Source organism: Cucurbita pepo, chromosome 16 (genome assembly GCF_057944985.1).
Source record: "Cucurbita pepo subsp. pepo isolate OVF chromosome 16, ASM5794498v1, whole genome shotgun sequence".
Classification (NCBI taxonomy): Eukaryota; Viridiplantae; Streptophyta; class Magnoliopsida; order Cucurbitales; family Cucurbitaceae; genus Cucurbita; species Cucurbita pepo.
This window is the reverse complement of record NC_141813.1, coordinates 10,673,282-10,688,490: the sequence shown is the minus strand read 5'-3', so window position 1 is coordinate 10,688,490 and position 15,209 is coordinate 10,673,282. Positions and strand designations below refer to the sequence as shown.

Genomic DNA, 15,209 nt, shown 5'->3' with positions numbered 1-15,209 from the left:
TCTTTAACTTATAACGTTACTTTCTTTAAAATTGTTTTCAATGTATTTCATCGCTCACGATTCCTAAATCATTTCTCTCAAACGGGATAAGGCTTGAGCATACGCTAATATCGTCCGCGAAGTACAAATTTTCTACGATTGACTTGTTCTCTGGGTTAGAACAAGTGCTTCACAATCGTTAGTTCCACCGTCACACAAAAGACCATTTTCAAACCCTAGTGCAGCATTAACCCTAAATTTTCACCCACTTACTTTCATTTAATAATTACTTACTCAAAGCTTCAACTACAAGTGTCTTCACTAAAGCATTGAATCTAAGAAATAAACCAAAATGTTCCCAAAACAGTATCCAATGTCTTGTTACCACTGTCTCTTCTGTGGCTGCCTCGCCACTCTCATATCAATATCAATCAACTTCAAACTCTAAATTATTGGTATCAAACTCACCCCTTTCGTGTCACGGTCCCCCGTGACGGGCGATATCGTTTCGAGAATTGAATCGAGATAATCGGAGTCTTTAGGTAATCGTAATGCTCGAAAATAACAGAGAGGAGTTCGAAGCCAAAGCAGCCATTGATCATATAAAACATATCTCACACAACAACATAGGATTATAAGCTTGAAAGAGCCAAAAAAAAGCTGTAAAAAAAGGAAGAAAATAGCAATCTTAGATGGTGTAGCCATCGATCATTAGGAGATGGATGATCGAATTCCAAAGCTTTACAACGGCTCTAATTGGGTTACTACGAGTGGGCTTCGGACCACATGCTTTCCATCCGACCAAGAAACGCAACCAAAAACAGCGCCCACGTCGCCCAGTGCTAGATTCTGGTTGTCGGCTGACACTGCTACAACGAAGCTCTGTTTCTTCATGGCCGCTGAGAACACGAGCTTCGAAGGCTTTACCTTCACCGTTACCCCTTTTGGAGCTTCGATTTTGGCACGGTACACTGAATTTGCCGGACCCACGTTCGTCACTGTTCGGATAAACGACTTTGTCGACCGCCCTTTTGATAGACTGGAGAATACTGCAACGATTGATGGGTAATTGAGATTTTCCGGCAATGGCTTTTTCGCCGGACAGGTTACCGGCGTTCTTGTTATCACTTGAATCATCTTCGGTCCGTATCCGATTGAGCACAAAAAGTTGATGTAATCAGTGTTTGTAATGTCGTAGACTAAACCAGGGTCCATTGCTAGACCCAAATTTACATGCCCTGCACCGAAATCGTACGGAGTTGAAGCTTTTCCGGTGGATTCTTCCGTCATCGGCTGTCGTCGGTTGTCGGTGGTACTTGCGGTGGTCATCATTGCGGATCTTAACGCGGCTGGACTCCAATCTGGGTGAGCTGATTTCAACAGAGCAGCGGCGCCACTTACATGAGGACACGCCATTGATGTACCAGACAAGATGTTGAACTCTGTTTTTCTTGTATCGAAGTCCAAACCGGTTGGACCGACGGCGTCGGTCCAGGCGGCGAGAATGTTAACCCCTGGTGCGATTAAGTCCGGTTTTAGAATTTCTGGGTTTAATCCATTTGGCCCTCTTGCTGAGAAGGAAGCCACCACCGGCGCCGGTTTGATTCCGATTATAGTGCCCTGGAAGGCGATGGTGGCGGTGGGATTTGCAGAGGACGATGCGTAGGCTTTCATGGAATCTCCTTCGTCGGAGCCGACTGCGCAGGCGGGGAGAAGATGGGCATCGCCGACGAGTCCTTCGCCGTTCGAGATTCCATTCGCCAGAATCATTCCGACGCCGCCGGCCTTCTTAACGACCAAACCCTTAGCCACTCTGGGACTACTTCCCCTGTCGCAGATCACAATTTTTCCGGCCACAACCTTAGGATCGAGAGAGTTATCCATACAGAGCGAAACAGAGAGCACCCCTGATTTCCCAGGGTATACCAATGGAAACATTGTACCGTTCAAAGGCGCTCCGGCGTAGAGTGACACGCCGGAGATCCTCCGTCCGTTACCCAGAGTCACCACCGCCGGGAAATTACGGTCAATCGTACCGGCTCCAACGGTCGTAACCCACGGCGCCAAGTTCGTCACTGACATTCCATTAGGTCCATCATTCCCAGCCGAAGACGAAACGAAAATACCCCTGGAAGCGGCGCCGTACGCTCCGATTGCAATTGGGTCGAGATAATACGGCGAGGAAACCCCATCGCCGCCTCCAATCGAGATCGAAATGACATCCACGCCGTCGTTAACCGCCGCATCAAACGCCGCAAGAATGTCAGAATCAAAACAACCAGAATTTTTCCAACAAACTTTATAAACCGCCAAACGCGCTTTAGGTGCCACACCCTTCGCTATCCCAGAAGCAAAACCCTCCAAACTCGCCTGAAACGCATGGCGTCCAGCCGCCGTGGAGGCCGTATGAGTCCCATGGCCGTCGGCATCTCTCGGAGATCTAAACTCAATCGTGTCGTTAATCCCAATAATCGGACCAGCAGCGTTGGACCCAGCTTCATGACCCTTAGAGAAAAACCTCGCACCAACGATCTTCCTATTACAGTTTCTAGCCGTGAACTTAGTTCCCGTCTCACAAACCCCTTTCCACCGGCGAGGAATCGGCCCCAAATTCACATCGGAGAAGCTTCGCCGTTCAGGGGAAATCCCAGTGTCGAAAACCCCAATGATTACATCCGACCCATAATCAGAATCCGACCAGAGACCACGCTGGTTTCGAAGGCCAAGAAACTGAGGGGAACGGGTGGTGTGAAGCTGCCGGCGACGATCCTCAAAAACGGCAAGCACAGAAGGGTGTTTCCCGATGGAATCAACTTGTTCTTGAGTAAGAGTTGCAGAGAATCCATGGAAAACGGTGTCGTAAACATGGAGGATTTTGTGGGATTCTGCAAACTCAGAACTGTACCAGTGGTAATGGGTCGGAAAAACAGAGGGCTTAGAGAAACGATCCACACGGAAGATGAAGGTCTTCTTCAATGGCGAATCGGCCGAAACTGTAAATCGATGAACAATCAAAACAAAGAAGAAGAAGACGAGCGGGGAGACATAAGCGGCCATTAGAGAGTGGAAATGGAGAGTGAATACGCCGACAAACAAGAATTGGGGGAAAATATAACCGGCAAAAGACAGTTTTAATTCTCTTAATTATTTATTTATTTTTATTTTATTTTTATTTTTTTGTCGTCAAAGGGGATTTGATGAGTCAGCATGTTTTGGTCGTGGGGCCCAAACAAAGTACAATTAGATTTGCTCAAAACGACGTCGTTCCTAACCATTTGAATTGTTTTATTTAAATTCAAAAAAAAACGAAAACGGAAAAAAGTTAAAAGGAAATTAAAAAAGTAATGGTCCGTGGAAATCGAGGGGTCACTTTCATAAATATGTAAAATTAGATAGGCATTTCAGGAATTATTGAAAAAAACAGGGGGGAAAACAGGAATAATTGTACGCATTCATGAATAATCATAGCCGTTGGATCGTGGGGTTGAAAAAAAGGCCCCATCAGATGGAATCGAATAATAATAACAACAAGGTCAGGCTTTTTCTTTTTCTTTTTCTTCCCCTTTTAATTAATTAAATTAAATTATTTCTTTTTTTAAATAATTTCCACTTTAATGTAAATTATTAACATAATGTAATAATATTTTGTTTAGATATTTTCGTATAAGATTTGATGAGAAATGATTATTAATTGATTTAATTTTTTTTTTTTTTTTTTTTTTTTTTTTTTTTTTTTTTTTTTTTGTTGAAAACTCATCTAATTTATGTTTCACTTATAATACCTCCCAACCCAAAAATCCTATTTTTATGGAAATTTCCTTTTTCTTTATTATAATCGTTATTTTCCTCTCATTATTCACATTTTTTTTTAGTACATAGTTTCGGTATGATAATCAGTAGGTGGTTGGATTTAGCACGTGACCGTGTTAGATTTTCCATGCAACTTTACCTTAACTTAAATTCCAATTCATTCATCTTGAGTTGTCTTTATTAACCCTGAATTTTTATTACGGGTTATCGTATTTAAAACATATATTCTTAACTTGGAGTTTGAATTTAAATACTTTACGGTTTAACTTAAAAAAAAATTATTAAAAGGGTAAATATGTTGAAATCTTTTAAATCAACTCAAAATTTCGGGCGGGTTGAGTTAGTAAACTAAACATAGTTCACAACCCAACCTAACTCAAACGTCTACAAGTTAGAATGCATCGTTGGCATCAGTTACAAACATCAAATATTCTTAATCTTCATGATAATCTTAAAATTAAGGTTGGGTTGGAGTTGTAACCCGACAACAAAAATATATCAATCTACGAACCGACCAAAATTTTTAATATTTAAAAAATTGAATCCAATCCGAAAAAAAAAAAAAATTAATTTAGTTCAATATTTATAGTTTGAGTTAGGCAGTCTAAATTAGTGACCCTTAAAATTTATATAACAAAAGTTGTTTAAATTTAAATAAAGAATAAAATAATTGATTTTGGAGAGAAGTGAAGAGCACGCGCTGGAGATCGCGTGGCATGAAACGGCGTGCATTTTGTGTTTTTGGTCTTTGCCAAAAGAGAACATAACTGAAGATAAGAGCAGAGTGAAAGAGAGGAGATCCAGTGGTACAGGTCGCATGGGCCGATGTCGTGTACCCATCCATCCAACTGTTCAATGAAACTAGATCTGGACGGTCGTGATCTCATCTTCATCCCACCCTACATCCTCGTGGCAAACATGCTATCGTTGGTTCTTGTGTTCGGTGGGTCCCACTCTCAGTTAGATATTTTCAGATTTTTTTATTAAAAAAAAAAATTAAATTATTAGCTGGAAAGTTGGTCAAAAGTTTCCTCCGTGTTTCTCGCTAAATTTTGTTATTCAGATTAATTTATTTCCACTGTAAATTTATAAGAGAAAGTGATATAAATAAGACTTATTTACTAAGGAAAAAAAAGAAAAAAAAAAAAAGGAAAAGAAAAAAGAAAAAAGAAAAAAGAAAAAAAGAAAAAAAGAAAGAAAAAAAAGCAAAAAGCCAAAATTTTGAGTAAATGCCCAAAGAAAATGGTCGGAAATCTTGCCATTTACATGTTTTATAATAATATTATATATATTTTTAAATTGATTAATCGAAATTTAATATAATAACATTTGGAATCCTACTAAAAAAAGATTATTTATTTGGAATATTCGATTGTTTATTTAAATAATTTTATTTTAAAATTAAAATAAATTTAGTTGACAAATATTTCAAAGTTGAATTTTTTTTTAATTTTAATTACTATTTTTTATTTGGGAAGAGAGACCCATAATATCTCTAATGTCCAATCACATATCAAAATGGGCCAATAGGCACGAAATCATGTGGACCGGTTTTGGGCCTCCTTGGGGGCCCATTATTAAATTAAAACGGGCCTATATACAGCCTTTTATACGATGCGAAATTAATTTCACTATTATCTCGTTATCAAAATTGATATTAATTTTAGAAAACACACCGCCATAGTATTAAATAATATTATATATTTTTATTTTTAAAAATAAGTTTTGGAGTGAGATTCGAATTTTATATAAGTATTTTAAAATAGAAATTAGGCCAAATTTTCGAATTTCACACAATAATATATATTGGTAAACAATATTATTTTTAAAAAAAAATTCATTTCCATTCTATTTATGAAACGATCTACATTTTAATATAATAATAACCCGTTTATATGTATATACACTCGATAAAGATTATGATTTTAGTACATGAACTTTGAAATTAAATTAGGCTTTACATTAAATTTAGACGTACAAAAATTAAAATAGAACGGAAAGTATAGTTTCCTTAAAATAATTCATATAATTATTTTCCTTTTATTTTCGTGTCGAAAAAGAAAGTACCATCGCGTCCCCTTCTTTAAACCTCTAACACATTTATGTTCCTAAGTCATTGTCAATCCTGCAATAATACCTTTTTATGATTTGAATATAAAGCATTGTACCATAATAATGTAAATAATACAATATAAATTAGTTCATTACATTAAAATCAATAGAGTATGACATTTATAGCTTTTAAACAAATATATATTTATACATTAATATAATATTAAATTCCAAGTCTATGACATTTACAAATAATTGCATAAAATGTAGCCTTAATATATAATTCTGTTACAATTATAAGATCAAATTATACACCAGATAGATTATAAGCTCACCTTTTCAAGAGTAAAGCCAATACAAGGAAAAGGGGCTTTAATTGTTCTCAACATTGGAAGATAATTTTCTTTCATCTTACTTTTAATTACATTAGAGCTCAAAATCTAAAAAACACAAAGAAAAAGGCAAAAAAGTGAACAAACAAAGAATGAAAAGCAGATAATGGATGTGGTTGGAGTGGTGATTTTTTTTTTTTTTTTTTTTTTTTTTTTTTTTTTGATCTATTTGGCTCTGTCCTTGATCACATCCATCCCCATTTCAGTTGGATCGGTTGCTTGAAGCTCGTAATGAATGCCTTCCAGCACTCTCCTCAGCCCGGCTTTCGAAGTTGCGTATAGAATTTTTGCTCTAATTCTTGATGCGGTGGGCGACCTGTACCATATCAAACCAATCGATCGGTTTCAGTTTGAGTTTCAGATTCAGATCCATTCTATGTCAAATTCTTTGAAGAGAAAAAGGAATAATCAAATAATGAATTAGAATTCCGATTTTACGATCAGTAGTGCGATTATGCTGCTGCTCTCAATACCTAATTAATTAGATACCGTAACAGGACTAGAGATTATGAATTCGAGGAAATTTTGAGTCGAATTCATCAGGATTTCCGCATAGAGAGAAGCTTCCTGTAGCTATTCAAGTAATCAGAGAGAATTGAACGATTCTACGGAAACAGAGGTTAGATGAATGAAGGACGGATGCAATCGACGAAAAACAGAAAATAATCGCGCAACATACTAGAGATTACGAATTCGAGGAAATTTTGAGTCGAATTCATCAGGATTTCCACATAGCTATTCAAGTTATCAGAGAGAATTGAACGATTCTACGGAAATAGAGGTTAGATGAATGAGGACGGATGCAATCGACGAAAAACAGAAAATAACCGCGCAACATACCACGCGATGAAGAAGATCTTGCTCTTCCGGCAATTATCAACGGTGACGAAGTCGAAATCGAACACTGCGTATCGACAGTCGTCATTCGGCAATGATGCAGTTAGATCATCGTAGCTTTCGGCCGAACCACCGACCTTGTCAACGGTGACTAACCTCGATCCTTCATCGATCTTAAACACAATATACCTATGCACCTTCTTCCATTTCATCTCCATAAACGAGTTCTTGCACTCATCGCTCACCCACATTCCAGTGGTTGCCTGAGATTCGTGGTTAACAAATCAAATCAGAATCATAATTTCATAAAAAATTGAAAAAAGATATATATACAGAAGAGATTATAACCGTGAAGTGTATAAATCATTACCATCTTGAAAGCCATCGCCATTGTTAGGTCTCGTCGGGAACTGGTCTGTGAACACTCTCGGAACTCTGAAAATTGACTACCGCGAGTGAGAGTGAACCGAGTTGGGGCTTTATATAAAGATCGCCTTACCAAAATACCCCTATCAATTGCACATAATTACGCTTTTAACCATCATCAAATCTTGTATAAAATATATCAAATTTAAAAATTTAAAATAAAATCGAATTTAAACTAATTATTAATAATATCCGAAATAAGATAAAAATATTTTATCATTGTTGGATTAAATCTTAATAATTATGGAATTTTCTTTCAATAGATTATTATATTATTTAAATAAAAAAATGGAATATATATATATATATAATATTTTAGATTATCATAAGTTAATAATTTGATAATATATTAATATGAGTACTATAGTGATTTATGGTTTAGTGAATTATGTCACATATTAGGGGGACATGTTTTAAAGCTATTATTGTACTAAAAATTCAATAAAAAAAATAATTTAAAAAAGCCTACTCTACCATAAAACAGAGTACATATGAAATGGGTCGAGACGAGTTGGAACATTTTTTTAAGCCCGACTCAATTGTTCGACCTGTCATTTTTTCAAACCAAACAACTCTTGTTCAATAATGAATACAACCCAACAATTAAATTTTTGGGTTCCGTTGATTCGGAGTCATTTATTCAAATTTTTGTCCCGATCCAACTCAATTATAAAATTTTTGGATTAGATTGATTCAGGTCATTTATTCATTTTTTTAAATTAAAAGTAAAAATATTAGTAGGCAAAACACACATTTATTTATTTTCAAACATTTAATTAAGAGTTACTGTTGATATATTTTGAAAAAATTGCTTTCTAAATAGTTACAGAATTATTAGCCGAGCAAATGAAACTAACAAGAATACAAGTTATTTCGATTAAGCTCAATCTAGTTTCAGGGAAATTCATGAATCAAATTAATTTTGGGTTGATCGAGTTTTTGGATCATCGAGTTCTTCGAATACCCTTAATACATATTTTATGGCGTTATGGTAAGGGATCACACGACCATATCCTCCATATCTCTTTCTTCGTGTTTCTCTATACACAAGTCTTTGCGTTGAAGCAAAGGAGCCAAAAAAATTTATGTAATGATCACAAATTTTTCAGTCCTTTGTTCTTGGTTCTAAAAAGGTGTTTTGAGGTTTTCCATGGATTTGTCTGGAGGAACACAGTGGAACAATATCATGGCATCATTCCTTTGTGTGGGGATGTTTCCCTTAACCATTCTACTTTCAGTAACTCTTAATTTATCTACGACTCGACATGAAAGGTCGTTTTTGTAATCTCAAGCTTTTGACTTTTTCGACATTCCTCTCCTTGAAATTAAGGTAATGAGTTCGGGCATGACCAACTCCTATGGTATGACGAGCGGTGTGTACAAGGCTTGGAAATGAATTCACCATCATATGGTTGATCGACGATTACTAGTGAAGTTGGGTCTGGAGTTAGCTCATATTAGGAGACGAGACGGTGTACTTGGAAGAAAAATGTCCTTAAGTGTCCAAAAATGGATAATTCTTTGTTTTTAGAGAGGGTTGTTTGAGACATGAACATAGTGTACTACATGTAGCGTACGAGAGACTGTCAAATGTTTCTATTTGTACCAAGTCAGATGAGCGAAACAAAAAAAACAAAGTCATGCAAATACAGACCGAACTAATGAACAATATCATACTATCATGAAATAGACCGTCGAATTTGGAGATAAGAGTACAAAGAGAAGAGTCCAATAAAAAGTGGAAGAAAAGAGAAAGAAAGGAGAGGGGTGGGGGTGGGGCAAATAATGAAGCTGAGAGAGACTGATGATGGAGATGGAAGAAGGTTATGATGTTTATCTGCTAGCTGTGTCCTCAACACAACAAATCTTGGGCATTAGTTTATGGCTTCTTTCTAATGGAGTTACTCTAATTTCTTTCTCGTGTTTCTCAATGGCGTTGTAGTAGTTGAGAAATGTGAGATTTCGCATCGGTTAGAGAGGGAAACGAAACATTCTTTATAACGATGTAGAAACATCTCCTTAATAGATGCCAAACACCGAGTGTGTGCCAGCGAGGACGCTGGGTCCCTAAGGGAGGTAGATTGTGAGATCTTACATCGGTTGAAGAGGGAAACAAAACATTCTTTATAAGGGTGCGAAAATCTCTTACTAGTAGACGCATTTTAAAATCATGAGGCTGATGGCGATATGCAACGGACCAAAACATACAGTATTTGCTTGCGTTAAACTTAGACGGTTACAAATGGTATTAGAGTCAGACACCGAGTGGTGTGCCAACGATGACACTAGGTCTCTAAAGGGGGTGGGTGGATTGTGAGGTCCCACATCGGTTGAAGAGTGGAACGAAACATTTTTTATAAGGGTGGGGAGATCTCTCCTAGTAGACGCATTTTAAAACTGTGAGGCTCACGACGATAATGTAATGGGCTAAAACAGATAATATCTATTAACTGTGGGCTTAAGCTGTTACAAATGATATTAAGCCAGACACAGGGCGGTGTGCCAACGAGTACGCTAGGTCCCCAAGAGGGGTGAATTGTAAGATCTCACAATGGTTGGTAAGGGGAACGAAACATTCCATGTAAGGGTGCGGAAACCTTTCTCTAGTAGATGAATTTTAAAACTATGAGACTAACGACAATACATAACAGGCCAAAGCAGACAATATCTACCCGTAGTGGGCTTAGGCTGTTACAAATGGTATCAGAGCCAGACACTGGACGATGTGCCAACAAGGACACTGGGTCCCGAAATGAGGTGGATTATAAGATCTCAAATCCGTTGGAGAGGGGAACGAATAATTCCTTACAAGAGTATAAAAACCTCTCCCTAGTAGACGCATTTTAAAACTGTGAGACTAACGGTGATATATAACAAGCCAAAACAAACAATATCTACTAGCAGTGGGCTTAAACTGTTACACAAAATCACTAATTCATTTCATCTTTAAGCAAACTCCATACCTATTCCTAGTATTCTCAAAATTAAAATAGTGCCTATAGAGGTGTACGACTATGTGATGTCCTACATTGGTTGGGGAGGAGAACAAAACACCATTTATAAGGGTGCGGAAACCTTCCCCTAGCAGACGCATTTTAAAGCCTTGAGGGGAAGCCCGAAAAGGAAAACCCAAAGAAGACAATATCTGCTAGCGGTGGATCTGGGTCGTTACAAATTAACAAATACTTTGAATGTTCTTATCAGTCAGCCCAGTTTATTCAAGTTTTAACAGCTCCAATCTTTTGATCATCATTGCCTGATCCTAACCATAACAAATGTTCTGTATAAACATGAACAGTGCACAAGGGCTCCGCCATCAGTTACAAGTGATCATCACAGGATAAAACAACAAGACCTAAAGCTTTTTATTCTATTTTCATGAACTAAATTGGGAATCTTGTCCACTAAAGACCCACCTTAAAGGTGGGGGGAAAGGCTCAAAATGTACAGGGTGACAACTCATTATACACAGAATAGCATACTCAAACACAGTCATCTGTAGAACCATCATACTATGTGAATTGCAGTACAATTTATTATACAAGGAGTGAAGAAGTTACCAGAGATGATCTGTGATTCCTGCTAATGGGTAGGTGAACATAAACCTCATGGACATCTTGTTTGCATACTGCACCTCTGTCCCTGTCAATAGCATAGCATACGTACACGGTTTCGATTACATTATCCAGTACGTGGATAAAGAATGCGAGTACCACAATCAGGAGAAGCCATGCTGCAACGGCGACAAGGTATGTTTTAACACCAAGATGGCTCACGGCCTGTAAGATGGCACAAGCCTGCAAATATACAACAATATGAAGGGAATATAAGAGAGAGAACTTGTAATAGCTCAAACCCACCACTAGTAGATATTGTCCTCTTTGGGCTTTCCCTGGAGGGAAACCAATCACTTCCCGAAGGGTACTAGCCTTCGTATTATTTAAATAAACCCACCACTAGCAGATATTGTCCTCTTTGGACTTTCCCTTTCGGGCTTTCCCTCAAGGGAGAGGTTTTCACACCTTTATAAAGAATGTTTCGTTTCCCTCTCCAACCGATGTGGGATCTCACAGTCCACCCCCTTCAGGACCCAACGTCCTCACTAGCACACCACCCGGTGTCTGGCTCTGATACCATTCATAACAGCCCAAGCCCACCACTAGCAAATATTGTCCTATTTGGGCTTCCTCTTAAGGTTTTTAAAACGCGTCTGCTAGGGAGAGGTTTCCACACCCTTATAAAGAATGCTTCGTTCCCCTCCTCAACCGAGGTGGGATCTCACATAACTAAAGGGCAAAATTCAACGAGGATATTGTTCGAGGTAGACCGAAAAAGAAAAAAAAAGTTGGCCTTTGTAAGCTTCTGCAGCATAAAACTACGGGGGAAGAAAAATCTTGACTTGTACATAGCTAAACATAAACACAGCCCTTTTTCGTTTACGTACCACAATTGCATATATGGCTGAGACGACAAAGGCGATTCCAGCTAACAAACGTGTGGAGATTGTCTCGACAAAAACAGTTGAAAGGAGATTTCGTTTCAAGAGTTCGTATGTCATTTTTGCAGATGAACAGTAAGCTTCACCAGTTATTGCTGCAAAAGTTATTGCAAATTTGTTCAGATAATCAACAGCTGCCAGAAACGTATTTACGCAGCAACGTAAAATAAGGTTGAACATCCCGGGAATATCTTCTTGTCTTGCACTATCGACCACAGCACGAACAACACGCACCACAAGAATTAGTAAGCCAGATAAACATATAGTGCCAGCAGAGGGGCCAAATGCATTCCTGCAAATGAGCAATGGCCAGCATAAGAATCAATGATCATAACTGATCCCAACGCTGTCTAACATACATTGTTTCAATTCTCATTTAGAAAAAGAAAAGGCTGGTCAATCAGCTAACTAACACAATCAAACTAAGAAGAAAGGCAATGACAGAAAGTTAAGAGTACAGGAACAAAAGTAACGATTGTAACAGCCCAAGCTCAAGCCCACCGCTAACGAATATTGTCCGCTTTGGCCCGTTACGTATCGTCGTCAGCCTCACGGTTTTAAAACGCGTTTGCTAGGAGAGGTTTCCACACCCTTGTAAGGAATGTTTCGTTCCCCTCTCCAACCGATGTGGGATCTCACAACATGTCTCCCCATTAGCCACAAAAACCGACTCAAATGAATTTGTTGTAATATGGATTCTTCTCAACTCCTTTCTTCTTATCTTCATTGAACAAAGACCTCGTCTCCTCTTTGATATCAATCTTAGTCTTCACCTCCAGCTTCTCTTTCTTTTCACACAAGCCTACAGGGGTGTGTTTCTGCTCCAACATTTGGTCTAGGTACCCCAAAACCTTGGCTTCCCTACTAATTTGAACAATAGTCTACCCCCTGGTTCATTCGAGTAATCTTAAAATCAAAAGGGAGCAGATTCCTAAAAAGGATGTCGAACCAAAGTTTCTCATCTTCTTTGTTCATCTCAACACTAAAGCTTAGGGTAAAGAGTGTGAGATCCCACATTGATTGAAGAGGGAAACAAAGCATTGCTTAAAGGGTGTGTGAAAGCCGTGAGGCTAACGACGATACCTAACAATATCTACTAGCAGTGAGCTTGGGCTATAACGAATGGTATCAGAGCCAGACACCGAGCGGTGTGAAAGTCGTGAGATCTCACATTGGTTGGAGAAGGGAATGAAACATTTCTTATAAGGGTGTGGAAACATCTCTATAGTAGACGTGTTTTAAAATCATGAGGCTGACGGCGAGGATAATATCTGCTAGCGGTGGGCTTGGGCTGTTACAAAGGGGTTCTTACTCGGAGAGGGTTGGATCGGTAGAGAAAAGCAACACAATGTTGGATGACCCTTTCATTGAGGAGGTTTTGACAGCAATAATGGGTATGGGGAGAACAAGTCACTGGATCTAGATTATTTCACTACTGAATTCATCAACAAGGCTCAGAACATCACTAAAGAGTATGTTAAGATTATTGCCAATGAGATCATGCAGTATTGGAAGAGAATGATAAAGATCAAGAACACCAAATAAATTCAAAACAAGAAAGCCATGAATCTGTTCAACAGAACAAAAATGAGTAGATACTAACCTTAAAGACTTCCTAATACTCCGTCTTGGAGTGTCATCCTCTTCATTCGAGAAATACCACTGCGATATGGTACCACTAATCACATAAACTTGCCCTTCCACCATTACAGCAGCAGACCACAACATCGTAAGAATCGCCAATGCATAATAAGCAGGTACCCACTTGTCTTCCTTCCAAACACAAGCATACTCTCCACTCGATCCATGGTGATCGGGCACAATCTTCCCATTCAACCTCGCAAACACCAAGAACAGAACAATTGGCGCATAATAAACCAGTAACCCCAGAGTCATACTCGGTATAACCACAAACAGACCCAGATTCATCGACAGTGCATCCGCGGCAACCCCAATTATCTTAATCGTGAGCTCAATTCGGTGCCAATTAACGATGAATATCCACACGATTACACCAATCACCAAGAATATGAAGATGAGAACTAAAATCCTATACACCATGGGGAAGTCGTTATTACAAGTGGGGTTAATCGTACAGGCAACGAACCAATAGACATTGATGAAGATAGGAACAACGACGAAGAAAGGAAGTAAGGCGTACACAATCTGTCTCGTGTAGTGCTTAAGCAAGAGAAGTAAAAGAAAGCAAATGGGTAAGCTTAAAATCGAAGTAGCTACAAGGGTCCAAATCAAGGATTTCAAAACAGAGGAAGAAGAGGAGTACAGAGGAACCCAATTGGGGGAATCCGTAACACAATTGGAGGTTTTGAAATCATAGTGATAAGAAGAGAGATTTGGGTAATTGGGGTTTCGATTAAAAGTGGCGAAAATCCCAAACCCAAATGAGGATAAAACGAAGAGAAGGAAAAGAACAAGGATGGGGATGTCCTTGAACGGTCTGTCGCCATGGTTGTAGGAGATCTGAAGATACTGAGATGAGTCGGATTCAGGGGGATTGGAGAGGAGGGGTTGAGACGCCGATGGGGAGTCGTAGAGCGAAGTGGGCTTGGTGGGTTCTTCAATGGCGGCCATGGGAGAGGGGAATTGAACTAGAGAAGAAGGAGAAGGGTGTGAGATTGAAAGGGATTAGAGCTCATGGTTCGACAATGGTGGGTGAAGCTCTGGTCTGGTTTACAGTGGGTATGAAAACGGGTGAATAAGGAGCTTTGGGTTAGAGGTGAAAGTGGCGGCGGTTTCGGCGGCGGCGGTGAAGCTCCGTTGAAGGAGGAGGGTGCAGATGGAGGAGATAGGATCAAGAGCGTGTAGGCTCGTGGTGGATGAAGGTAATGCCAAGACACGAACCTTGTCTGCATCATCGTGCCAATTCATTTTGTCTGGCTCCCACTTTTACCTTTTGTTCTGATAATAATAATTTATTGATTTTATCGTTTTAAAATATTTATTATTTAAATTATTTAAATTTGATTATTGCAAATAAATAATTCTCAATTATGAAGAAATTAATACTTATATGTATAATAATTGTGAATTATTCAGTGCTTACTTGTCTTAATAATAGAATAAGATGTGTTAGGTGGGTATATATATATATATATATTAATACCACTTGTCCCAATCGCTGGCAGCGGACTTGCGATTGTGCGGCACTCACTTTCCAACGACAAGTGAGCTAACCCAATTCGTTCTTGCGTCCC

The 15,209-nt window shown here is 38.6% G+C and overlaps 3 protein-coding genes across 3 annotated transcripts; all 3 read right to left on the bottom strand.

The window, feature by feature from the left end:
* Positions 1–554: 554 nt before the first annotated feature.
* On the bottom strand, positions 555–3,051 carry LOC111777498 (subtilisin-like protease SBT1.6). Its single transcript, XM_023657137.2, has one exon. The coding sequence runs from the start codon at positions 3,034–3,036 to the stop codon at positions 721–723; it is 2,316 nt and encodes a 771-aa protein (XP_023512905.2). The 5' UTR covers positions 3,037–3,051; the 3' UTR covers positions 555–720.
* A 3,314-nt stretch (positions 3,052–6,365) lies between these two features.
* On the bottom strand, positions 6,366–7,574 carry LOC111777511 (actin-depolymerizing factor 5-like). Its single transcript, XM_023657156.2, has 3 exons — positions 7,441–7,574; positions 7,074–7,333; positions 6,366–6,549 (listed from the first exon to the last, which is right to left on the bottom strand). The coding sequence occupies exons 1-3, from the start codon at positions 7,459–7,461 to the stop codon at positions 6,399–6,401; spliced, it is 432 nt and encodes a 143-aa protein (XP_023512924.1). The 5' UTR covers positions 7,462–7,574; the 3' UTR covers positions 6,366–6,398.
* Positions 7,575–10,837: 3,263 nt separating this feature from the next.
* Positions 10,838–14,892, bottom strand: LOC111777505 (uncharacterized). The gene is made up of 3 exons (XM_023657147.2): positions 13,598–14,892; positions 11,941–12,286; positions 10,838–11,293 (listed from the first exon to the last, which is right to left on the bottom strand). The coding sequence occupies exons 1-3, from the start codon at positions 14,584–14,586 to the stop codon at positions 11,033–11,035; spliced, it is 1,596 nt and encodes a 531-aa protein (XP_023512915.2). The 5' UTR covers positions 14,587–14,892; the 3' UTR covers positions 10,838–11,032.
* Between the last annotated feature and the right edge of the window lie 317 nt (positions 14,893–15,209).

Excerpts from the sequence above, each read along its gene's own strand:
- LOC111777511 (XM_023657156.2), bottom strand. The coding sequence starts at position 7,461 with ATGGCGATGGCTTTCAAGATG. Across the intron at positions 7,334-7,440 it reads TGGCGATGGCTTTCAAGATG|GCAACCACTGGAATGTGGGT; the intron begins GTAATGATTTAT and ends CACGAATCTCAG. Across the intron at positions 6,550-7,073 it reads AAGATCTTCTTCATCGCGTG|GTCGCCCACCGCATCAAGAA; the intron begins GTATGTTGCGCG and ends GATATGGTACAG.
- LOC111777505 (XM_023657147.2), bottom strand. The coding sequence starts at position 14,586 with ATGGCCGCCATTGAAGAACCCACCAAGCCCACTTCGCTCTACGACTCC. Across the intron at positions 12,287-13,597 it reads AGTATTAGGAAGTCTTTAAG|GAATGCATTTGGCCCCTCTG; the intron begins GTTAGTATCTAC and ends GCTCATTTGCAG. Across the intron at positions 11,294-11,940 it reads CAGCCATATATGCAATTGTG|GCTTGTGCCATCTTACAGGC; the intron begins GTACGTAAACGA and ends GTATATTTGCAG.
- LOC111777498 (XM_023657137.2), bottom strand. The coding sequence starts at position 3,036 with ATGGCCGCTTATGTCTCCCCGCTCGTCTTCTTCTTCTTTGTTTTGATT.